The 25,352-nt window shown below is 42.7% G+C and overlaps 2 protein-coding genes and 1 long non-coding RNA gene across 6 annotated transcripts in view; 1 reads left to right on the forward strand and 2 right to left on the reverse strand.

Annotated features, from left to right (window-relative positions):
• The window catches only part of LOC310760040, a 592,410-nt gene extending 575,114 nt beyond the window's left edge, over window positions 1–17,296 (forward strand). Inside the window, exon 2 of the long non-coding RNA XR_014546714.1 lies at window positions 16,032–17,296. This is a non-coding gene — a long non-coding RNA (uncharacterized lncRNA). The remainder of the gene's footprint in view (window positions 1–16,031) is intronic.
• On the reverse strand, window positions 604–21,738 carry TAAR2 (trace amine associated receptor 2; the record flags this gene model as incomplete). 3 transcript variants are annotated; one of them, XR_014546672.1, is made up of 4 exons in its annotated part: window positions 7,476–7,554; window positions 2,900–2,976; window positions 1,559–1,645; window positions 1,379–1,412 (listed from the first exon to the last, which is right to left on the reverse strand). XR_014546672.1 is itself a non-coding variant. In XM_083607828.1 (3 exons), the coding sequence occupies exon 3, from the start codon at window positions 1,636–1,638 to the stop codon at window positions 604–606; it is 1,035 nt and encodes a 344-aa protein (XP_083463954.1). In that variant the 5' UTR covers window positions 1,639–1,645; window positions 2,900–2,976; window positions 21,640–21,738. The 3 variants fall into 3 exon arrangements, 2 of the variants coding, with proteins under 2 accessions (XP_083463954.1, XP_083463953.1); XM_083607828.1 differs by lacking the exon at window positions 7,476–7,554 and adding an exon at window positions 21,640–21,738 and having other exon boundaries at window positions 604–1,645; XM_083607827.1 differs by having other exon boundaries at window positions 604–1,645.
• On the reverse strand, window positions 8,127–25,093 carry LOC310759981 (trace amine-associated receptor 1-like). Of its 2 annotated transcripts, none has more exons than XM_083607829.1 (2): window positions 24,962–25,093; window positions 8,127–10,904 (listed from the first exon to the last, which is right to left on the reverse strand). In XM_083607829.1, exon 2 carries the CDS (start codon window positions 10,810–10,812, stop codon window positions 9,778–9,780), a length of 1,035 nt encoding a protein of 344 aa, XP_083463955.1. In that variant the 5' UTR covers window positions 10,813–10,904; window positions 24,962–25,093; the 3' UTR covers window positions 8,127–9,777. The 2 variants fall into 2 exon arrangements, with proteins under 2 accessions (XP_083463955.1, XP_083463956.1); XM_083607830.1 differs by lacking the exon at window positions 24,962–25,093 and adding an exon at window positions 11,614–11,697.
• Between the last annotated feature and the right edge of the window lie 259 nt (window positions 25,094–25,352).

Genomic DNA, 25,352 nt, shown 5'->3' on the forward strand with positions numbered 1-25,352 from the left:
GATACTTGCAAATGAAATGGATATGCTAAAATACATAGACTGATATACAATGGGCCAATCTTCATTGTTTTTATAGGATATGCTTCTTGACATTTTCTTTGTATGACACCATGATATTTTATTTCAGTCTCTCTATATAATTGTAAAGAAATAAATATGATTTAAATGTATTTAAAATACATTTAAAAGTGTGTTAAAAGCGTTCTTAAGAAGTCCAGAGTTGACGAATTTTCCTTGTGTGTAAAGGATTTCCCCCCACTGGTATCATGGCTGCAGATACACTATACATTTGTGTGCATTCTGTAAGCTCTATGTCCTGGGTTTTGTTATTATTAAACGCATGACATCAACACTGATCTGGACATATTTCTTTTCTTTCTATGAGTTAAAGCACTTCAGACCATGTGTGTGTACAAAAGAAAGCACATGCAAACAGTACAAAATTCAGGTAAGTGTGAAATTCAAAGCTTAACTACATTCCAATATCTATGAGATAGATTCACAGTTCCAAGGTACAACACACCTCCAGTTCTTCTGGTACATACTTTGAATTTATTTAAACATACATGTTATGTGAGAGAAACCACTTGAACACATGTAAATTTATTGATTTTCAAGGAACAGCTTAGCAGTGCAGGACTGTGAGTGGAAGATATTTCCTATGAGGATGTACCTAAGTGCTTTTTGAAACCATGGATAAAAAAACCCATATATTAATGGATTGCAGATGGAGTTGATGTAGGCAAACCAAGTTAAGGCATCAAATAATACTTCAGGAGTGGAAAACCCTATAAAAGGGTCGATTAAAATGGTGAAGAAACATGGAAGCCAACACAAGAGAAAAACCCCCATCACAATACTCAAGGTCTTAGCCGCTTTCCGGTCCTTACTCTTAGAAACCTGATTGTGTTTTTCCTCGCCCACATTTTCAGATCTGCTCTTCATGACCCTCAGGTGCTTTTTGGACACTTGGAAGATTTTTGCATAAATTCCTATCATCACAGAGCCAGGGATGAAGAAGCCAAATGAGAACAGAACTACACCCCACAGTTTATTAAACATCACCGGGCAAGAACTAGAACATGCAACTAAAAGCTCATAGCCTTCGATACCAGAGGCATATGCTTCAGAGAAAACCACCCCGAAGGCAAAAGAAGCTGGCACTGACCAACAAACAACAATCAATTGCCTGATTGTAGGGATAGTCATTTTCAATGAATAGTGAAGCGGGTAACAGATGGCATAGAAGCGATCGACAGCAATGGAGCAGAGGTGGAAAATGGAAACCAAGCAGAGCATCAGGTCAAAGCTGTAGTGGATTTTGCAGAAGGTGATCCCAAAGTACCAGCAGTTCTCTACGGATCGGATCATGCTGTAGGGCATAATGAGGAAGCCGAGCAGGAAGTCAGTGACTGCCATGGAAAGGATGAGGAAATTAGTTGGGGAGTGCAGCTGCTTGAAATGCGAAATGGAAACGATGATTGCCAAATTCCCAAAGATAGTGACAACAATGAGTCCACTCAGGGATATGTACATGGCTCCTCGAACACTTGCTGACCTGAGATTTTCAAGGCAGCTTCCATTTCCAAAGCCAGAGCAATCAATGGCAGCCACAGAGGAGTTAAGAAAAACCACCATTCTTCATCTGAAAATAGGAATATGGAATATTTAATGCAGAAACGGACACATGCTGTTTTGCAGCTCTCCTATAATCTGTCCAGAGGCTATACCATAAATCTGTCTGACCTATTGTAGCTGATTGTGTTGACTGATGGCCTCTGAGAATGACATGCAAGTTACCCCACACTTGATATGTCGCTGGCCTCTCCGTATCTTGTTTCTCCTGAACAAACAAGGATGATCTTGTTTCTTATTGCAGAGGTAGCACACAAGGAGATGAGGCTCAACTCTTCACTACCTCATCCCATTTTTTTTAAAAGGCTGCTTAAGAATGGGCATCTAGTGCATCTGGGGTGCCAATCTCTGTTCTCTGTGCAATGGGAGAGTCAACAGATAAGCTTCCCTGCTCTCTGCATGTTGCCTTCATAGTGAGAATCAGGTTCCCCATCGCCTGTATTTAGTTAAGGAAAAACACGATAAATGGCCGTCTGCTGCTTAGTAAGAGCACATCTAGTTTGGTCCTCAGAACAGTGTCTTTGCCATGGCAGTGTGCCAGTGTATGCCACAGCTTAATTGTGTCATTCATCCTGAATCCATGGGAAAGTCTATTCCAAAACCAGAAGTCATGAAGCAAAGTGGCCAAGATTTTTGCCAATCTTGAACTCCTCTTTACTGGTGCAGTAACTGATGGGATTGACTCTTAAATCCTATTATCGGTAATTGGCTTAGTACTCCTAGGTAAGCCATGTTAACCAATTTGTGGATCAGTTTGTCAGGCTACCCTGTGACTAATCTGCCCCATTTGGCAAATGTGAATAACTCCCCTATGTTGTAAGATGGCTTTGTGGAGGCAGACAAAATCAAAAGGGGGAGGAATGGGAGAACCGAAGGCAGGCAAACCACCTTTTCCTATGCCCTATTGAGCTCATGTCAGCAGCCAGAGAAGATGGAGGGCTGCTTGGTCCCTTTTTCTTCTTTCCTGTTCTGCTTCACTGGGATCCGGGGCTCATATAATCTGCCTCCTGTTCTGGGAACATGTCAAGCAAACAGGAGGACTGTGGCTCTACAACCTCTCCCAGAACAACCCTAACGTGCCTCAACATCAGACAGACACTGGCCTCGTGGAAGAGGAAGAGGAGGTCTGATCTTCCCCCACAACAGTGGACCTCTTTAAAAATGAAAACCAAAACTGTGGACCTCTTTCTCCTAGCCCTTGAGATGGGTACACAAAAAGTCAAAATAGCATTTAATACATTTACATCCTTCTTTCTTCTCCTACCTGAGTTCGCTTACACACCACCATTTAAATATTAAATTTGAATGAGACGTCTGGAAGGCTCAGTCCTTTCTGATATGCTGTTTTAAAATAAACTGGGATTATAAAGCTGCTGTGCTTTTATGACGCGGCAGCCAGAACTCAAGAGAATATGAAGCACAAGAAAAGATGAAGTTTAGTTAGGAGGTGGGGTTAACTACAAGTGTGAGGTCAAATCTCCAGAAAGGTTGGATCCTCTCAGGATCACACATACTCTCCAGCAGCTAGCAGACTTTATGATCAAATAAAAGGTGACTTGAATGTGATTTGAAAATGATAATAAAATGAGCTGTTTAATTCTTAATGTGAAACTCCTTGTTTTCATGATTTTCTTTTTAAAAATTAGTTTCTACATTCTTTTATTAATGTTTGCTGTATTTTGCTTTTGTGCTTGTTGTATTTCACCCTAAGCTCCTTTGTATGAAGGGTGATCCCTAAATATCCTAAAAAATAAATACATACACATGCATAGAAATATATACTATGTATAAAGGTAAAGGGGACCCCTGACCATTAGGTCCAGTCATGGCCGACTCTGGGGTTGCGGCGCTCATCTCACTTTACTGGCCGAGGGAGCTGGTGTACAGCTTCCGGGTCATGTGGCCAACATGACTAAGCCCCTTCTGGCGAACCAGAGCAGAGCACGGAAACACCATTTACCCTACCGCCAGAGCGGTACCTATTTATCTTATACTTGCACTTTGACGTGCTTTCGATCTGCTAGGTTGGCAGGAGCAGGGACCGAGCAACGGGAGCTCACCCCGTCGTGGGGATTCAGTGGCGTAGCGTGGGGGGTGCAGGGGGGGCCGGCCGCACCGGGCGCAACATCTGGGGGGGGGCGCGCTCGCAGCCTCCGGAGTCGCCGAAGAGCCTCGGGCGCAGGCTGTAGCAGAGCCCCATGCCTCGTGGAACCGACGAGCTGGCAGCGGCTCTCAGCGCGGGCCGCGGAGGGCGCGCCAGGCAGCCCCTCCTCACCGACGGGCAGCGTTCGCCTGCGGGGCTCGGCCAGCGCGCTGGGCTGGCCGTGTGGAGTCGCCGAGGAGCCGCCGCCTGCCATGCTGCCCTGGCAGCTTCAGCCGTGTCAGACAGCCGGCTCGAGGCTCCTTCCGGCTGGGTCTCCCGACGGGGCGCTGCGGGCGGAGGCTCCGGCACCAAGCGCCACGCCGCCCAGGCTCGGGTCGCTGTCTGGACGCGCGCAGCCCGCCAAACGCGCCACCGGCGGCGAATGAAGCGCCCAGCCGGAGCCACCTGCGCTCTAGTGCCTGCGCGCCAAGACCGTCCACCTGCCCCGATGGGGCCCGCCCACCCGCACTGGAGGCCGGCCGACGCACTGGCCCCAGAGCCGCCCCCTCCCCGCGCCAGAAAGAAGCCGCATCGGGGCTAGCCGGGCCGGGGAGGGAGACCGAGAAGGCTGCGCCGCGACGCCCAAAGACACGCGTCTTGGCGCAAAGGGGCTGCGGCACCCAGACGCGGAAGGGACCCTCTCCCCCTGACCCGCCACTGAACTGCAATTCCCAGCTCCCTTGGCAAATCCCAGTCCCCAAGATGCTTTATTTGAGGCAGGGGTCCTTTAATTGCAAAAACAACACCACGGAGGGCAGTAGTCACCACGAAGTTTGCCCCAGAGTAGAGCCGTCAGTATTAATGACCATGGTTAGGGGTTAGGGGGCGCAAATTACTTGCCTTGCCCCGGGTTAGGGGGCGCAAATTACTTGCCTTGCCCCGGGTGCTGACAACCCACGCTACGCCGCTGTGGGGATTCGAACCTCAGACCTTCTGATCAGCAAGTCGTAGGCTCTGTGGTTTAACCCACAGCGCCACCCACATCCCATACTATGTATAGGTCTGCCCAAATACATTATAAAAAGATTGATCCTCCAAAGACCGATGAGATCATGTGACCTGAACTGCATTCTAGCAATGAACATGCATGCTTAAAAACTTTCTAAAACCAACATGGTTGTGTAGGGAGCTGTCCAAAGGAAAATCCCATCTCCCCCAAAATGCTATTAACCCTGGGACAAAAGCTCCCATTGGTACCAATGTGATACATTCCATTTTAAATGTGGAACACACACACATATCCAGTTGCCAGACAGGAAGAAGGAAGCAGCAGCATGGTGGTTTAAGCTCTACTGCGACAGACACATAGAGAGATTGACCCCTCTACTGTCCATGGCTGAGCTATGGTGATGCAATTATATGAACAAGCCTAAGCAAGGTCTGAGTTTGTCAGCTGAGCTTCCATTCCTTCTCTCCTCCTCTGATGTGGCAATTGCGTCCATTTTTAATTAACCACATTTTATTGAAACATCGTAAGCGTAAGCTGTGGTTAATCTTGATATATTAAAAATACAACAGCTTCATAAGCCATTATTTGAAGCTGGCTTGATTCAATACACTATATCTAAGATTAACCACTGCTTGTCTGGATTGATGCTGAACTAGTTAGAAGTAAAAGCTTCCAGTCTCTTGGAAATGTAAAGAAACTGAAGGTACATTTTTTCATCTTTGGTGGACTTGCCCGAAGATTAAGGCATTCTGGGAAATGATCTATAATGAACTTAAAAAGGTATTTAAATATACTTTCCCCAAGAAACCAGAGGCCTTTCTCTTGGGTATTGTCGGCCAAGGGGTGTTAAAGACGGATATAACTTTCTTTATGTATGCTACAACAGCAGCTAGAATACTCATTGCGAAGTACTGGAAGACGCAAGAACTACCCACACTGGAAGAATGGCAGGTGAAGGTGATAGACTATATGGGCTTGGCAGAAATGACGAGCAGAATCCGAAACCAGGGAAGAGAAGCAGCGCAAGAAGAATGGAAAAAATTCAAGGACTATTTAAAGAAATATTACAAAGTTAAGGAAAGTTAGAATGATGTTGGACTGGAAAGTAAATGGTTACTATTAGCAATGGTTAAGACAAGGAGAATAAGGAAGAATAGTCTAAATTTAAATTAAAATAAGGGAAGATTTGCTGAACAATCGATAAGAATTTGGAATACAGAAAGGGGAGGCATGAGGAAGTCGGGGAAGATAGGATATGAAATTAGGATATGAAATGATACATGTTTTTTGTTTTGTTTTTGTTTTTGTATGTTTATGTTTGTTGTATTGTGTTGTGTCTATATGGAAAAATAAAAATATTATTTTTTTTTAAAAAAAAAGCTTCCAGTCTCCTCCCCACTACCATACCAGAGTGGGTGGGGGTCGGTGAACAAGTCTGAGGTTCATCTATGTACATTCCAACCATAGCCTACATCTCCATGAGAGCTGTGAGGGCAGGGGGAAGGAATGGAGAAAGGAACTTCCCTGGAAGTGAGTTTCCTATCCTAGCAGGATCCCAGATAACCTTCCATATAACGAAGGCTATCATAGGCACAGAGAGCAGCGAAGTCCAAAGCCAACCCAAGGCCCAAGTGGTTCTAACAGGGGTTCAAGAGGCAAGATGAGGGCCAGTTTGTGGGAGGTCTAGGTCAAGCAGGGACTCGGGGGAAATGCAAGTTGAGGGGAAAACCAAGGTCCAGGCAAGCAGAACACAGTGCTGGCAGCAAGATGTTGTTCCAGTAGCTCTCTCAGCCTCACATTGAGGCTTTTAGGCCAGAGCTACCAGAACCTCACCATGGGCCCAGCTGAAGCCCTTTAGAGGTTTCCATAGAGTCCTCCTCATGAAAAGGACCCTCCTCACAAGGAATCCTCTTCTGCAACCAAGCACTCTTCCTAACTGTGACTATCTTGGCCTGCCTCTAGAGGTGCTGTCATTTGCAGGGACTTGATGGTGGTTCTGCCTTCTGCTTCAGACACTGATCTTGCTTTCTGCTGGGAGTGGTCCCTGCTAGTCTCCCACAAGGGCAGGGCATGACAGTGATGAGCAGGAAAAGGCCAGTGGAAAATTGAATTTTCAGAATTATTACCTGAAATACCCAGAATAGAGAAAACAATTTTCTTTGAGGACCTTGGCAGGTAAGGAAAGGGTTGTGGCTTCTCTTCCCATATAAAAAAGTGGGGGTCCCTACATTTGCTTTTTCATTGCAGTTTCCAATGGCATATTCATCATCATGACTACTTTGACTCTCAGAGAGCAGCCCATAGGGAAGAGTAGAAGGCTAGAAGGAAAAGCCAGAGAGGAGGAAACACAATGGGTGTGTAGTAGGGAGAGTAGAAGAGAAAGTGGTCCCCCATTATGAGAGGAAGAGGCGGTGGCTATATTGAAAAAAAATTAAAGGGGGTAGTTGTGATTAGACACAACTGTCTCTTTGAATTTCTAATTCACTAGCGAATTGTTTGATTTACTTGAACTGGTTCACCAGTAGTAATTCGCTAAACAAATGCTTTCATACTATCAGTCTTCAAGATCTTTTTAGTTCTCATGAAAGAAAAAAAGATGACATCGTCCACAAAATACCTATTTAAAACAAAAGGGAAAGGGAGTTGGCCTCCGGGACCTGTTCAGTTAGATGAGCAATTAGATGTGCTGATCACCCATGTCTCAAGTTCTAATAAGGCTAATGATGCTTTGAAGGCATATTTGTTTACCTGCTCACGGGTTAATTTCCATCCAAAATGGGATCAGACAAAAGCGCAACACATTTCCCTCATTTGCTTCTCATTTGCTATACGACTGGATCTGAACAGAAACCAAGAGACCTCATTAACACATCTCTGATGCATTTCTCAGTTTTAGTGAGGACAGCTACACAACAGCACTGATTAGGTGCTAATGAAGCCATATACTGCAAGACTTTTGCAAAAACATGGTTGTCTCTGATGGGACATTATACTTTGAAAACAAAAGGCAGGGAGACTCTTGGGGAAACTTTGCCTAATCACACACAAGAGGAAGAAGTTATTTCTGAGTTAGGTCACATACTTAAATAATCATGCTGACGGATACAAGGTCAACCTTTGATCTATTTGTTAAGAAGGAATTTAAAATGTAGTAAAAGAAATATTGAACTGGCAGTGACATATTGACAAATGTGAGGTGTTTTGTCTCATTTTACTGAGTTATCATGTTTTACTGTTACCAGTTGTCTGATGTGTTCATTGCTGTAAATTGCCCTGACATTGTATGAAGAAAAGTAAGATATGAACTTTAAATAAGTAGTAAAATTTTCAGTCATACGATAAGTGATTTAGAAACCTAATCAAGGAGAATTAAATCAAGGTTTACAAATGTGTTTTATTGTCATCTTTTGTATAACATCACATACTGGACAAATCTGGTAACTGCACAGGTTTAAGAAACAACAACAACAAAAACCCATGTGTATAGAAAATGTTAAGTGGAGCACTGCATTTGAAGGCACTGTTCCAGTGCCCTCACAGCCTGACCCAACCCCAAGCATCTCTGTAATATGCAGCTCTTTCCTTCACAATCCCTTTCCCATCAAAACAAGGGCCATTTCATTAGTGATAATGTAAAGAGAAAGAGCGGGAAAGAAGTACATAGCCATTAATCCCACTTTCTGTTTCTTAAAATAATGTTGCACGTCACCCCAGTCTCTGAGCAGTGCAACATTCCAGCAGTTCCAGGGTTTGTGTTTCCTTTTGGAAATGAGGCATGGCAGAGACTGGGGCGTCTTTATGATATATGGTTTATATTAAACATATATACAACCTGAACGTCCGATGGAGATGTTCACAGCATTAACACCCCAAAAGCATCTTGTTTCTCTCATAGCCACAGCCTTGGAGTCAAACAGAAATCAAACGTTGCTCTCCCTTTCTCCCCAGCTTGCTACTTTCCTTCTAGGCCATATCACTGCTAACTCTCTCCTCCAAACTTGGTTTTGTCTGGGGGGGGGGGCTACCTATTCTCTGTCTCACACAGAGCCCTTTGTTCTCTTAACAGCCCATCACCCAGGCTACCACCTCAACACAGGAAGCTAGCCTGGCTTATATTTTAACATTTGCTGAAACCAGGGTTTTGAAGGATCTTGCATACAGCCTATTTCGTCCTCCCCAAACTCATAGCAGTAACAAACTCCAAATCCTTCCCAAATCCAAAGTAACAATAAAAATGTTGTGACCTGCTTGCTGATCAGTTTGACAGCTGCAACCCTTGGCCCAGTGAACTCATGAGAGCTGCTAGGATGGTTGGGAGGGCTGCCATGGCAAAGGAAGAAGGAGGGGGCTTTTGCAATATCAGGGATCTTCTAGTGGGATCTTCTAGAGTTGTGGGGTTGCAGGAACCTTTCCAAGGACCAGCTACCATCTCACTCTGCCTCCTTCCTCCTTTTCCATGAGTAGACAAAACTTCAAAATTTCACACTCAATCTCAACTGGTCCTTAGTCTTTCTCTAGGTGGGTAGCAAGAGTTCTGTTATGTGTTCCTTCTTCTTTGTTGCGACTTGGCAGAAATAGAATTGGGTAGGCTGGGTGGATAAAGGGGATTCCCTTTAGGGGACCTGAAAGGTGAGCAGCTCCCAGCTCAAGGTCCAGGGGGCTGGGCTGCTGAGCAGCCATCTCAAGCTACCAGTGGTCTCAGATGCTTGGTTTTGTACCACACTGGTCTCTCAGAGCTGGAAAACCCACCAAATGGATGCCCCAGCCAATGAAGGTTGGCTTACAGGTTGAAAGTCTTTGATGTCAACAGATTGTCACCCAATGCATGCTTGCTCCGCCTATGTCTGTTTGCCAATAAGTTATGGCCCGTTGGCACCCATACTTCTCTCTTGGTTGGTTATTGGTCTGCACCCTGTTTCTGGGCCATGATGGGGCTGCTGGAGCAACTGCACTGAAGCATCGCACATGCTTTTTCACTTTGACCTTCTGCTTCAAAATGGACAGTGCCTGGTAAAATACTGAAGAATATGCTCTCAAAGCTCGACGTGCTTCACTCCATAAAGAGCTGAGTCCTGGATGAATCTTGCTGAAAAATCTTCCCCAGTACAATCATCTTCAAGGCCCTTCGAAACCACAGGTAAAAATACGCATAAACAATTGGGTTGAAGGTGGAGTTCAAGTAACCAAACCAAACCAGGGCATCAATGAGAATGGGAGGTATTGCATAATTCATAAAGGGGTCTGTTGCCGTGCAGAAAAAGAATGGGAACCAGCAGATGAGGAAGACCCCGACCACAGTGCCTAAAGTCTTGGCTGCTTTTCGTTCTCTGCTGTGTGAAATGTGATGCTCAAATCTGATCTGTATTTGGTTTGCAGCAGCCTTAATGGACCTGGCTTGCCTTTTGGCTATAGTGTATATCTTCCCATAGACACATAGCATGACAAATCCAGGGATGTAAAAAGAAACCACGGAGGCCACCACTCCTGACGTTTCATTGAAGAAGACAAAGCAGCCTCCCACGCAATAGATCAGCTTATAGAAGGTCTCTTCTGCTCCAATCATGTTTAACTTCAAAAAGACCATCCCAAAGCCAAATGTAGCAGGGAAGACCCAACTTACAAAGATCATGATCAATACGACCCCTGTGCTGATCTTTGCTTTGTATCGCAGTGGGTCACACACGGCGTAGTAGCGGTCAATGGAGATAAAAGAGAGGTGGAAGATGGAGGCTGTGCTCAGAGTGATATCGATGCTGGTGTGGATTTTGCAGAAGAATTCTCCGAAATACCAGCAGTTCTCAACCGACCTCACCATGCTATAAGGCATGACAAGGAAACCAAGGAGAAGGTCCACTGTGGCCATCGAGAGGATTAAGAAATTGGTCGGGGTGTGGAGCTGCTTGAAGTGCGATATTGAGATGATCACAGTCAAATTGCCAGCTAGGGTAGCCAGGATCACACACACCATGAAGATATACATGGAAATACGAATGCTGATTGACCAGCTGCTCTTTATGCAGGAGCCATTTATGTGTTCACAACACAACTGCATCCTTCCTAAAGACTCAGATTTCTGAAAGCACATATTAGGCCCAGTCTGATTGTGGTGTGTGCAGTTCTTCTTTTATGGTCAAAACAGGATCTATTTATTGTTACCATCCAGAAGAAGGGGGCTTCCTGCCAAGAGAGAAAATTACAACATGAATATTTATTTTAGGGCCGAGACAAAAGGTGTGAGTTTTATTTTCTCCTGTGTTAAGAGTTTGTAATTGTGTGAATGTTATGTGAGAGAGGGATTTCATTAAGGGTGTGTGATTGTGTGAATGCACTTTGTAGTGTGTGTGTGTGTGTGTGTGTGTGTGTGGGCACACAAATGGTTTGGGGACTTGGCTCCTCTCACCACATGTGTGCAAGCGCCACTGTGGCAACTTTCCCCATCAGAATATGGCTGTCAAGAGGAAAAAGTTTCCGCATCTTATGTCAGTTGTGCAAGCCTGACATAAGCCTTTGAGCCCTTTCAAGGTGTTAGCAATCTTTAGGCTGACATATTCGGCTTTTAAAGACCCGATGTGTAAATAATGTACAGAGGAAAATCATGATGCAGGAAGACTTCACACTGTCAATAATGGACTTTTAAGGTTATCACAATATTTGCCAGTGGGCTTTCCAGTAAAAAATAAAACAATCACGACGAGGAGGAAGGGGATGCGGCTTTTCAATCAGAAATGGAACACTGGCAATCCAGTCTACAAACCAGTTCCTTAATACAAATGGACTTTGCCTATTTACCCAAATGAGTTGAGCAGCATGATTAAAGCGGGAGGTGGAACACGTTCCAGCCAAATAATTAATCATTCAATAGTACTGATTACAACACTGCAGTTACCAAGAAATGACTGTGATGCAGTAGGAGCTGGCCTAGACAGTACTGCATACTCAGCAGGTAAAACTCTTCGGTATTCTCCCCTCTCCCAGGCTTCCCATTCTTCTTAGTGCCAACACAGTTGTTTGCTGGAATAAATCGCTATGGAGGGGAGGGATGAAAGTCTGTTTCACTTGCCTTGCACAGGGTGACACTTTAGCTGCTGCATACAATACTTTGCTTGCAGCGCTACAGAGGATAGTGGCAAAAAGCAAAAAAAGGATTAGACTGTCAGGATGTGGAAATGTCTTGTTCCTGGCATGATAAAAACTCAGTTGAAATGAGGATATCAATAAATAGATAAATAGATAAAGAAATACATCATTTTGGAAACACACCAATACACTCTTCTAGTCTAGCAAATGGTTCCCTTGAGAATCTCTTTCTGGGCATTTAGCCCATGAGATTTTCTACGTTACTCTTAAGAGAGTTTCCCCACCCACACCCCCAAGTGATTGAAATGCTTTTTCCAGACAGTGAATATTTTACACGACAGGTCCAAATCCTTACTTTCCATCTTTACTGCGGTGCAGCATGGAATGATGTATGAGCTATGATTCTAAGGCCTTCTCTTCATAACCATGTTGGACCCAGGACAGCCTAGATGAAAACAGCTGGACTTAAATATTCCCACTGATGTGACAGAAGATTTAGTATCTTGAAGGTGCTACTCATCCAAAGGTTCCTGCTCCCTTTCAATCTGGTTTCCTTGACTTTTTGTGGGCTGTTTTGCTGATTCATTTCTAAGAAATTCTCCTCTGTGTTCTCTTCATCATGAATGAGATCATGATAAATTATGTTAAATGATGGATTCCAGAACACAAGAGGCCATGAAATGTTTTGGAGTGAAGGGTCTCCATCTGAATTTTTGCCAAAGCCATTGGTCTCTCTTTAAGCCACCCCCAACTTGATGTCCTTTAGATGTTTTACAGCACAACTCTCTTCATCCTGACCTTCCTGGCTGGGGCTGAGCATTGGAGTTCTAACAACATTTGGAGAGTACTTTGTTAGAGAAGTCTATCTCAGGCCAAAATATTTAAGAAGGGAAGGGAAGATAAACCTTTAAGGATGCCTAGATTCACCATTGCAGCTTAAATTAATGTGTCGGGTCAATCTTGTTGCAATTTACTATGTCACACCCAAGTGGTATTATGCACAGCAAATGTCAGGCTGCTGACATTTGCCCAGAAACGTACAAGACAAGGGGATGTTTCTTATCATCCTATTTTTATTCAATATTTACTTGGATATTGGCATTGTCCCAAGTGAATCTCCACCCCCTGTTTCTCCCACTTCCTCATCTGTCATTCTCATCGTCTCTTCCACGGGTGTTGCTACGTGCCCTCTGTCTTTGAGCTCTTTGCTCTCCTACTTTCAAGGCTCGCTGGATTCTGGGAGATGGAGGGTCTGGAATGTTTTCTAAAGACATTGTGTCTGTCAGCTGTTGCCCTCCTTCTGCTTCCTCCTCTCTCATTATTTCCCAACTTTCCCCCTCATCTGCCTATAAGCTGTGACCTCCCTCAAACCCCTGTTGTAAATCTAAACCATCCTCCTCTGCCCAGTCCCTGACAGCAAATGAATACTCTTCAGTTGGACCATAGTCTTCTGAGGGCCTGCTTTCATGTCATTACTTTTACTCAAAGGAGCTCCTCCCAAGTGCTGCACATGGGAAAGTGTAACACTTGTGGCTATTCAAGAATCAGACCACAGTTCAGCAGGCAGCTGAGCAGGGCGGCTCATTTCCTATTTAGCAGATTCTCCATCCTGATTAATTTAATATTTTATATTTCCTCATTTTAGTTTCCTTGTGAGTAATTGTCTCCAGTCTCCTTTCCGCCTAATGATGACAAATGGCTCTGTTTTAAGAACTAGCTAATCAAGTCTGATCTAATCGGACAATTCTTAACATTTATCAGTTAGAGAAATAACTGCATTAAGAAATAATAATTCCCATCCTGCCTCTTGGCCCCTTTTCTATTTAATTTCTACATTAATGACATCGTTACAACCATGATGGCCCTAAACCAATCTGTCCCTCTTTACAACAGCGCAAGATCCCCATATTAATCTATGCGGACGACATGGTGATACTGTCTTTAACCAAGCAGGGCTTAAACAACATGCTCAGAGGGCTCATGACATATTGTGATACCAACTCCCTCAAAATCAATTTCGCCAAAACCAAAATTCTTACTTTTGGCACGAAAACTCGGAAGCCATTCTGGAAATTTGAGGGCCACTCTATTGAATATTGTTCAGCATTCAAGTATTTGGGCATCACTTTTCAGCATGGGCTTAGTTGGTCAGCTCACCTAAATATGACCATCCTGGCTGCCCGTAGAACCATCAAAGCCTTGGAGAAATTCTTTTATGCAAAAGGCGGCCAGTTGGTTCCTCCAATCAGAAAAGCATTTATCAGCAAAGTCCTCCCGATGTTACTGTATGGGGTTGAAATCTGGGGGTGGAATTTAAAAACACTACAACGGCTCGAGATTCTACAAAACTCTTTTGCACGAAAGTTATTGGGCCTCCCCAAGGGCTCGGTTGCTGCACAGTTAAGAACAGAACTGGGCCCCCCCTCTATTGTTGTGAGAGCCCACATTAGAATAATTAGTTTTTATTGTAAATTAATCAATGCCCCAGGCTCCCTACTAGCCAGGCAAGCCTTTTTAACTTGTGCTCATAACAACAACTGGTCCAAGGCCATGGAGATTATCACGGCACGCTACTCCCTCCCAGATCTTGACACGCTGTCATCTTGGGACCATCATAATATCCGGGCCTGGATTCTTACAAGAGACGAGGCCATGGACCGGGCACAGTCCACCACAGTTTGCCTCTCCAAGTGGCTCCCTAAAGTGAAAGTGGTAAGATCACTGGCCAACTACTTGATAGACTTGACGGAGCCCAATTTGAGAAGAGCGTTTACCATGGCCCGTTTCCATTCTATACCCACGGCCTTCTTGCAGGGGATTTACTTTAAGACCCCCATTACTCAGCGTCTATGTCCATGCACAATGAATGAAGTAGAGGACTTCATACATTTCTTTTTCTACTGCCCTATTTATGAGCTAATAAGAACTAAGCTCCTCCTCTTGATCCCGCCCACCATCACATCTAAGGAAGACTGTTTGAAATTGCTTCTTGTGGATGCAAATCCCCAAATTTCACGTGGGGTGGCAATCTTTATAGTGCAGGCTTTGAAACTCAGGGCTACACTGACTGGGTAGTGTGTCCCAGACCTGGACCTGTTTTAATTCTTTGTATTACCTTTTTAACCTAATGTGCCGAGCCTATTTTGGGGCCATTATATGTTTTATATACATCTGCATTTTAGATTCCCGGCGCTGGCAACTAAATTTTTGCATTATTGTTTTAGGGTAATTTAAATGTCACAATGCCAGTAATATCGTTTGAATCTTGTTAGGTTGCTTCTCTCTAGCATTTTTGTCTTATCCTGCTATGGCTGTATGCTAATGCAATAAAGGTTTGATGATGATGAATAATTCCCATCACTATCTGTCAGTTTCGTTGAATGGAGCAGGGGAATAATAAAATAATGCAAACAGAGGTCTTCCGGGGTGGCGCCACCGGCAATGGCGGACTCCCTCTGAACTGGAGGGGATAGCTCCGCGGGAAACGGGTCTTCTCCGCTACGACGAAGCGGGGACCCTTTCAAAAATCACAGGCGGATGAAGCCTGTGAACATGGGACTCGGCGGGCACCTTTAGCGCCCCCCCAACTCGCTAAGGAACCCACTAACGGGCTCCGAAGTGAAGAGGGGGAAGTGGCGCGGTGCTGAGAGTCAACGGCTATTTCCGTGGAGCGAAGCCACATAGCCGTTGCCGGAGAGCACTGCCTCTTTCCTGGGACAATTTGGACTTTAAAATAAGCACCCGTGAGTACTTAGATCTGGAACAATTGGACATCAAATAAGGACTAGCAAGCAGAAAAGAATTGGATCTTAAAATATCTATTTTAATTTGGTACGGAACGGGAAGGTCTAAACAGGAAGTCAGCCTTCCGTTCTTTTGTAAACAGAATAAAGCAAAGACAACATAAACTAGAGCTAAGAAAATCGTCTCTAAAGGACTGGATTCCATCATTTATAATTGTAGAACCCCCCTTTGACAGCAGGAAGGGGGAGGATCATTTTTAGACTGTTTAAAGTGAGTTTAAAGTAAAGTAACTTTCCTCCGTCCTGATACTGGAGTGGGAGTGTCAGGACCGATGTTTGAAGTTCACTGACCAGAAATAAGTGATTTTGACAGATAGTGAAAAGAAGAGAAACATAGTGATTCCACTGTTCCTTTTCGCATTTGAAAGGAATAAATATTGACAAAGTATCTTAAAAGGGGAAACTCTGTTGCAAGAAGAAATAGAAGTTTTTCCCCTAGAGGGAGACTGTGAAACTGTAACCAACTCCAGGGAGTCAGCAGCTGTTATAGATTACAATCGTGGGAACAGACATTTGACCTTGCAGGACAATGTATTCAGAAACCTTGTTGTGTGTCTTTTATAAAACAAATGCCCTACTGGAACAATTACACGAAAAGGTGAATTGGATGGCGACCTCGGCTAGAAATTTGGAACAGGCAGTGGGAAACTTTGAACAGGCAGTGGGAAAATATGTGGAGCCCACTCAGGAATTAAATCAGGAGCGTGTCTTGACAGAACAGGCCCAACAGGAATATGAGGTTTTGGACTTGACAAATGAACTTGGAAAAAGCCACATCTGGAAAGAAAAAGTTTGGTTTGGTTTGGAAATGGGGGGCTGGATTGACCCCCCTATGCTGAGATGCCTGGACTTTTCAAATATGGCAATGGGCCGTGAGATGTTTGGGATTGTGGGGGCTCCTAATCTTGGAGGGTTTTTGAAACATGCTGTTAAATACCATATGGAATCTAGTGTTGAATATGGAAAAGGGGCTGATCTGTCGAGAAGGGCTAAAAACATTGTCAAGCTGGAGCTATCACGAGCAGGAGACAAGGGAAAATACAGTTACAAATATGAAGAAGAGCTGCGGAAGGGACATGGAAGAGACCTGAGGGCCTTGGATATAAGGTTGCCAGGTTAATGAGCTAGATTGACGTGATAATAAGGACTGACAAAACCCGGAACCAGGAGGAAGGGACGTTGGATGAAGATTGGACTTGTTTGTATTTCTTTTTTTTATACCATTAGAACTGTTTTATAAAATTGATGAACATTAGAAAAATGTTGGAATGAAATTACTTGGCTTTAGCAAAAATGTTTAAAGAATTATGAAAGAATGTTATGGTTATGAGAAGCTGGTAAGGACAAGATTTAAGTTTTAAGCTTTAAGATTTATCTTATTATAGAAAGATAAGACTAAAACAGTTTAGGGTAATGTAATGACAGAATACTATGAAATATGGAAAGGATTTGCTGGGATAATTAACAACTAGGATACAAAGAAAGGGAGGAGGAGGAGGTCTAAGAAAGAAGGTAATGACAGTTGAGGATTTGGAAATAATGAATTTGTTTTTTAAATGTTTTTAATTGTTTGTGATGTATTGTATTTTTTCCCTCTTTTTTCTTTTTTGTTTGAATCTGTACTTTTTTTGTCTTTATCTTATTTTGTAACATTTTGAAAATTCCAATAAATATCACTTTTAAAAAAAATAATAATAATGCAAACAAACAAATTAAGAAAAGCACTTTAGCTAAGAGAAAGAGACATTCCATTTAAATAGGCTGTAGATTATAAAAATGCAAATCTAGCACAGATCTAAATATTGTTCTGTAGAGTGCCTGGCAGGGGGACTCAGATTTAGGCTCCCAGCTTTATTAGACTTACTAGCAGTGATCTCATTCAAAACATCATCTAGGCTGGGATTCTATTTAGTGCCTCAGATTAGGCCCAATCTAACCCAGGATTACTTAGATCCAGAGATTACTCAATGCAGGGCCAGTGGCATTGTCCCTATAAGGGAGAAAATGCAGAATCAAAGCATAATCAACTGAGCAAATATTAGCCCCAAAACCAACTCACACAAATATGGTATACAGTACAAGGGCATTTTAGAAATAAAAAGATCACCATAAGACATTGCAGCAGAAAATGTGCAATTAGGCAATTTCTAATAAGCAATGCAATAATGGTGATTGGAAATACAAAACAGTGAAATTCATCTGGTTGCAGAGTGCTGAGGCTGTTAGTTGATTCATCATTTGGTCATCAATCAATCAATCAATCAATCAATCAAAGAAATCTTTATAAGAATATTCCACTTCGTCATTCTGTGCCTACCATCTCCTCTGGAACATTTTTACTGAGGAAGGCAAGAGATGTAGTATCAGAAAGCTGAGAGGTAAGGGATATGTGGAACAGGAACTTGTGAACCACTTTTGGAGGTGGAAATTTGTGCTACTAATCTGCCACCTGACACTTCATGGGATGTAGCTCTCTGGAAAAATGTATTGCAAACCCACACCTTTGTTTCTCATCTCTCCCCAAATCTATGCTTAATAATAATAATAATAATAATAATAATAATAATAATAAATTTATACCTTGCCCATCTGGCTGGGTTTCCCCAGCCACTCTGGGCAGCTCCCAACAGAATATTAAAAACATGATAAAACATCAAACATTAAAAACTTCACTAAACAGGACTGCCTTCAGAATTGTGAGGGGGTAAGTGTAAGTTTATGACAATTTATTATGGTATATATTATACATATATTGAACAATGTGTTGTTGCTTAAACAAATGCCGTACCTTACAGAGACTTCATTTTACTAGACAAGTTGCAAATTATGTCAGCTTTTCTTGTATTAACAAGTCAATATTTCTTTTTATTTATGAAGTTCAAGGGTAAGTGCCAATCCTTATGTAGCCCAAACAGTATCATCCACACACAAGAGAGAGAGGTTTCAAGAATGATTTTCAGAGGATGAAAAAACCTCTATGAATGAGACACACCCCCCCAAAAAAATTCCAGAATGGATTGAGCATCCTCAGTAGGCAAAGAATGCTACCTGGGAGACCCACAAGGGATAGAATGGAGTGGCTGGAAATACGTTCAGTAGGAACCCATATGGCAACATTTTGGTGCATTCCTGGCCATCAAATGTGTTGATGGAGCACGCATATGCCCACCCAGCCCTGTTATGCCCCATTACACCTCTGCCCCACCCCTGTACCACCCTCTTCCAGGTCCAAAAATGACTCGCTTGTGCATGTTTGTGCATGCTTTGAACACACACAAAATGGGGTTGCCTGTAAATGTCTCACTTTGTTTAGGTAAGACCTATTAGTTGATGTATTTAGCTGAGGTATTTTTCTAACATTAGCAAAGATTTTTAGCCCTAGAGCATCCCATCATAATGTTTGTGCTAGTCTTGAACTTTCCATGGAAAGTCATGCCATCCAAATGCAACAATGTTTAATTTGGGACAATTCCTTTTTTAGTGAACTATTTTCTCAGCGTTTGACAAACTAGGGTTGGCAATTAAAGGAAACTGTAAATCATATCCTTTAAACTTTTTTTTTCTTTTTAAATAATCTTTTTAAAAAGTAGCAGACATAAACGGCTAAATAGAAGCTATAATATCTGCATCTAGTTTACAAGTGCCACAAAAAAATGGCACGGGAACATGCCATGCTCTGGTGCAGCACAGAGCGGTTTGCCTTGTAACTAAAGCAATGGAGAGAGCAGTGAGGTTGGCACCCAGTTTCCCAGAGAATAAAATCTGTGTTGCAACAATAGGCTCCAGGCCCTCTTGCTTTCCAGGCAAATTCAAGCTACTGGATTTAACCTATAAATCCCAAATGGCTTGGTCCCTACATATCTTACAGCCAAGTTCTAAGCATGTTTACTCAGAAGCCTCTACTCAATGGGTCTATTCTGAGTAGAGCTAATAGAGCAATCCAAACCCCTTGTGCTGTGTTACTTGTTTGCCCAGCTCTATGGCTGTGACCAATGACACTCTGTCCCTGCACTCCATCTTCCATCTGTCAAATGTGCAGGTGGTAGAGGACCTCTCATAAGATCCTTGCCACCAATAGCCAACAGAAAGTCCCCAATGGGATGTGATGAAGGTGGGGAGGGGATACGTTGGCCCAGAAACTTTTGGACCAGGGGACAGAAGGAGCTGCCCTTTTCAGTTCTTTCTGTTTCTCATTTTCCATGCTTAAATTTTGTTCTCCACATTTCTGCAGCAAATTTGAGATTTCTTTATTTTTCAAATCCTCATCAAAACCCACCAGCGTTTTAGAATGAATTTCTTCGAGTAAAACATTTTGTATGCAGCCTTGACTAATCTGCAAGCAATTTCCCCTCCTATGATGCATTTTTGTATGTTGTTTTCACAAATACGTCCACACTTTCCCCTAATATTTTTTGTAAGCATTGTTTGGTTGGAGAATTGCATTGCAAAATTCAGAGACATGCGAATTTCAAAGGAAGGCTGCGTTTTGGTTCCCATACAGCTTTGAAAACCGCAGATTTGATAGACTTGCATTTAAATGCCAACTGAATCAAATTTCTCCCCCATCTCTAGGCTGGGTCCCCTTCAGGTCTCACTGCCATCACACCTTTCTAGGCTTGCACAGCCAGCTATCTTCCTGTCCTCCTAACTTTCGCTCCAGTTGCAGTGTGTGGTAGGACTGTGAATGCGCTAAGAGGTGGTCCAGCCACTCCATAAAGCCCTGCCAGAGCAAGGAGCAAAGAACTGGATTGCAGTGATGATGATGATGATGATGGCAACTTCTAATTTATATGGGGGTTACGTTCCAAGATACCACACATTTAGGTGGAATCACGTATATTTGAAACACCATTGAGAAAGCCTGCAAACACCCCATTCTGCCCCTGGCCTGCCCCATTCTCCTCCTTTTTGTGTGTATTTGGGTCACTTACAGGTTCAGCAAGATGCACATGTGCATGGTCGCACACATATCGGATGCACCTAAAACAGTTGCTGCCTTTAATGACAACTTCCTGATACAGGGCTGCCTTAGCTAGATATCATCCACCAAGTCAGCTTTTGAAACTGCCTCTTTCTCTGTGTCTTGAATAAGAGAGATATTTTCTGGAAGAGAATATGTTTTGCTCTTTCTCCCCCCCCCCCCCCAAAAAAATAAATACTTTAACATAGTCCATCTTGGAGGTCTTTTTATTATACAGTAAGAGGAAGATGCTGTAGAATGGCAAAAGTAGGCTTTTAAACAATCTCCAATTTCTACCTTCTCTGTTAAAATGTGGGGTCTCTGCCATAGCCTCAGTTTCCCATTTCTTTGAAGTGGGCTTTCTTCATCTTGCGAGACATCTTTAGATGAGAAGCCACTCAGCTTGTAAACTGTTCCTAAAAGGTACAAGTCCCATTTACAAACCCCATCACAATGCTTGTTCTTAAGCCCTCTAGAAGTCAGAATGGAGTACATTATTAAAAGCCAGTATGTCCAGAAAGCAGCTGCTAAGAGAGAGAGAGGACCAAGCAAATGGTTCTATAAACTTTTTCCACTCCACTCACTGGAAAGGCAAATCCTTACTACTATTTAATTAAACATTATAGGCACATTAGGAACAAAAGGAGCCACGCAGCACAGCGCATGCAGTCAACCTTTTGCGCAAGCCTCTACAAAGGGAAGAAAAGGCACAAACGGAGCTCTGTTTTGTGCTTCTTTTTCAAAGGGGTCACTGTGTACAGAAAGCAACACTCGTTGGCTGAGTTCTGCTTACTTTGTTGAGCAAACAGGCGTAATCCAGCAGATCTATCTGCTAATATTTGTCTGAAAAAGCAGAACTGCTAGATACACAATTGCTGTGTACGGTAAGCACATATTACAAGACATATTAAGAGCTATGGGTGAACAATACTAATTGCTTGCTCTGCAGTGGAAACAGCAAGGCTTCCCCGCCCCCGCCCCCCAGCAGTGCGTTGCTATAAACATGTTGGATATAAACCCTGTTCTCTTAAAACAGATTCTACAAAAAAGCAATATAACTATACAGTGATACCTCAGTTTACAAACTAAATCCGTTCCGGAAGTCTGTTCTTAAACCGAAGCATGCTTTCCCTAATGAGGCCTCCCGCCGCCGATGCCCTTCCACTGTTCAGCTTCCATTCTTAGACCCAGGTAAAGTTTGCAAACCAGGACACTACTTCCAGTTCTGCGGAGTTCATAAACTGAATAGTTAGTAAACAGGACTGTTTGTAAACCAAGGTACCACTGTATATTATATATCTAGCAAAATGTTGCTGTGCAGAATGAACATAAGAACATAGAACGTGCCCTAGAGGATGAAGCATCCCCTTCTCACATTGGCTAACCACTGATTGACATCAGTCAGAGGGGGAATTATTAGTGTGTGTTTTTGTTCTTATTTTTATTATGTATTTTGTGTTTTTTATATTGTAATGTTGTGAACTGCCCTGAGATCTATGGATGAGGGGCGGTATACAATTTTAAATAGATAGATGATAGATGATAGATAGATAGATAGATAGATAGATAGATGATAGATGATAGATAGATAGATGATAGACACCTATAGAAAGCAGACACTTTCTCCAGCTGTGATTCCAAGCAACTGGTATCCAGAGCCATAATGTCTCCAATAGTGAAGGTAGAATATAGTCATCACAGCCTGTAGTCATTGATAGCTTTGTACTCCGTGAATTTGTCTAATCCTTTTTTAAAGCCAACTAAATGCTCCCCATTCCAGCTCTTTGGGGATACTGCATTCCCCTTCCCCATTTCCTGCCCTTCTCCCAATATACACTTAAGATTCTGTGGCCTCTAAATGTGCTCAGATTTCAATGGGTTGCGTTGTCCCCCCACCCACGAGAGAGAGGTGCCATACCTTAGGTCCCCTGTCCCAAGAACTACTCCTACTTCTGCAAACTTCAGGGCTCCCCTGAACATGTTGATACCTCTCCTGTTACTCAGTGGCCCCACTTGGGCTACAGTCCTGCCAATACTCATCGGCTGGGTTTGCTGTTGCCCCTCATTAACAATTTCATTGCGGATGTTGCGTAAATGGAATGTGTAAGCCTCTTTCCTAAGCTCTGCAAGCAAGCCTATAACAGGATGCAGGAGCCAAGCCAAAAAATGCTTTTTCCTCATCATCTTCCCTTGGTTTCAAACATAAAGTGGATACTCATTCTTAGATTTCACCCAAGTTGTTCACATGTTGCATTTGCTTTGTTTATAATCCCAGAAAAGTGAGTGCTACTGTTTATAGTCCCAGAAAAGTGAGTGCTACTGTTTATAGTCCCAAAAAAGTGAGTGCTATTGTTTAGGAATGTAAACAGCTTGGAATTGAGTGTGCCTGCATTTCCCATGGAGTTTCTTTAAAGGAGAGAGAGAGAGAGACCCCCAAAAAACTTGTTTAGTTTTTCTGACTCTTAGTTCTGTGAAGAATTTTGGAAAGGCAGAATGTTAGAAGCACAGCGTGAGATTTTGCATGGCTAATGAAAATATTTCACATTACTTTAATAAATGTAGATTGAAACATGCACTAAGAAAGTACCCAGTGCTTACGGGGAATAAGGAACTCCAGTAGGTGAGGAAATAGATCAGCATTGTAAAACTGGAATCTATTTATCCATCTTGTGACACAAGAAGAAGAAAGGCATGCTGGACTAGCAAATCATTGGATAATTTCAGCCTGTAATTTCTGTTCCATTCATACAATGGGGAAACTTCTGTGGACCCCCTCCCCCCCCCGTGGCCCTCCACACTGCACCCTTTTCCAAGGGCCCCCCAGTTTTCAGAAGCACATTCTTAGGAGACCCACGAGAAAACCCTATTCTGTGAATACAAATTCAGTTCTGTTGATGGAAGGGAAGACAACTAAACCCAATCACAGTTCCTGGGTTAGAACAGGAAAATATTTTTTACCTCTTTCCTCCTCAAAGTTTGGAAGAGCAGAAGCAGGCCTGGCCCTATCTCATGCTTTTAGCTTGTGGCAACAGCTCAGGGGTAAATGGGAAAGTGGGGCACAGATGAAGTAATGCGTGGGGAGGTGGAATTGGGATAAATGACTGGACCTTCCCCCACAGTCAAGTTTCTTAGGCTGGAATCCTAACCCCACCTACCTGGGGGTAGGCTCCACTGAAATCAATGGGACTGACTGAGTAGACAGTTAGAATTGCAACCATAGTTATAAACAGTGCTTTTTATAACCATACTCACTAGTACAGAATACCATTTCCTCTTTTTTTGCTACCTATGGCAACCACTGTGTGCTGGCACCCACAGCATGTTTATCGAAACATGAGTACTGGCACCTCATTTATTCCCATGGAAAGCACAGGCTACTAGCAAATTTTCTTCATCTCAGGAGTTCTCAGAAACAGGAGTGCAGGAGTGCTTGTGAAAACAGAAGTATGCACGAAAGCGTCTTTTATTCAGTGTGAAAATATATTTAAACATGGAATACACAAGGGAACAATTTTCTTGGTAAAGGAACGCTCTTTGTGTTAAGGCAACTGGCATTTTAAGATATGCACCTCATCTTATGTGATCAATCCACCCACTGCAAAAGGTAGTTTTCTTTTAATGTCTAGTTAACTTGTTTTTAATTTGGGCTATCTCAGATGAAAATATTGTAATTCTGAGGTCATCGCAGGAAACAGTTTATGTATATCTCTTCAGACTAGCCATGTTTCACATCCTTTCCAAATAATACATTGTCTTTCAGCATTTCCTAAGCAAGGAAAACTGTTATGTGTCTTCAAACATAAGCAGCATAATGATTTCAAAACTGGGATACTTTATTTAATGCAAAGATTTATATGCTAAACAAAGAAACCCAGACAGTTCAGAGTATCTCACTTCTACTGCAATATTTTCAGGCATAATTTAAATATAACTTTTATTCCAACTAAAATAAAACAATTAAAAACAAGATGCCCATTGACTAAATGTCACTTTAGTGAGTCACCAAGTATAACTAGCATCTTATATTTGTGATAAATATGCATAACATTGAAATGATGAAAGAAAGAGATTTAGTTCCTGTTTTGTTTTTTAAAAACATCCAAAATCTTGCGTGTGGATTCAGAATCATTTTATTCTCTTCTGGCTATAGGAAGTCTTCCCAAAAGAAGGCAAAGAGTTCAGTGTATATTCTCAGCATTCTTGAGAAGAGCACTGTGCTTTAATTCAAAGTTTGTCCAGCTACTGTACTGGACAGGGTTTTTAGATTTCCCCCTCCCCTCCTGTAGTTTCTGCTAACCAGGGCAGAATAATTGAAGGAGCAGGAAACTCTTTACTGTCTTTAGCCCAACCTCTTCACAAAATCTCCACCAGAATCCCCAAATAATAAATTAAACTCACCTCAAAGAAAGACTCCAAGGAAGCAAGGATCTCTAGCATCAATCCACCATCAAAGGTCCAAATCACCACAGATGCAAGCCTTATTCTTGGCTTATCAGTTCATGCAAATCCAAGTTGATGAAGCTGTGTCCATTCAAGTCTGACTTTCGTTCACAGCCTAATGCAAAGTCTCAACCCACATGATGACGCAGACATTAAATATTCAAACAAGATAAGCAGATGAAAAATATTTCCTGCCATGGATTTGCAGTGCAGGGAAGGGCAAAGGGCTTATATTATGAAATGAATATATATAGCATGCTAAACAGTTATGACAACTTAATGTACATTTCTTCTACCCGAACATGAGATAGACACATATTACATTGATAATAGTTATAACAACCT

This window comes from Podarcis filfolensis (assembly GCF_964270895.1).
Source record: "Podarcis filfolensis genome assembly, chromosome: 3".
Lineage (NCBI taxonomy): Eukaryota > Metazoa > Chordata > Lepidosauria > Squamata > Lacertidae > Podarcis > Podarcis filfolensis.

Bases quoted from the DNA above. Each gene is read 5' to 3' on its own strand.
- LOC310759981 (XM_083607829.1), bottom strand. From the start codon at position 10,812: ATGTGCTTTCAGAAATCTGAGTCTTTAGGAAGGATGCAGTTGTGTTGT.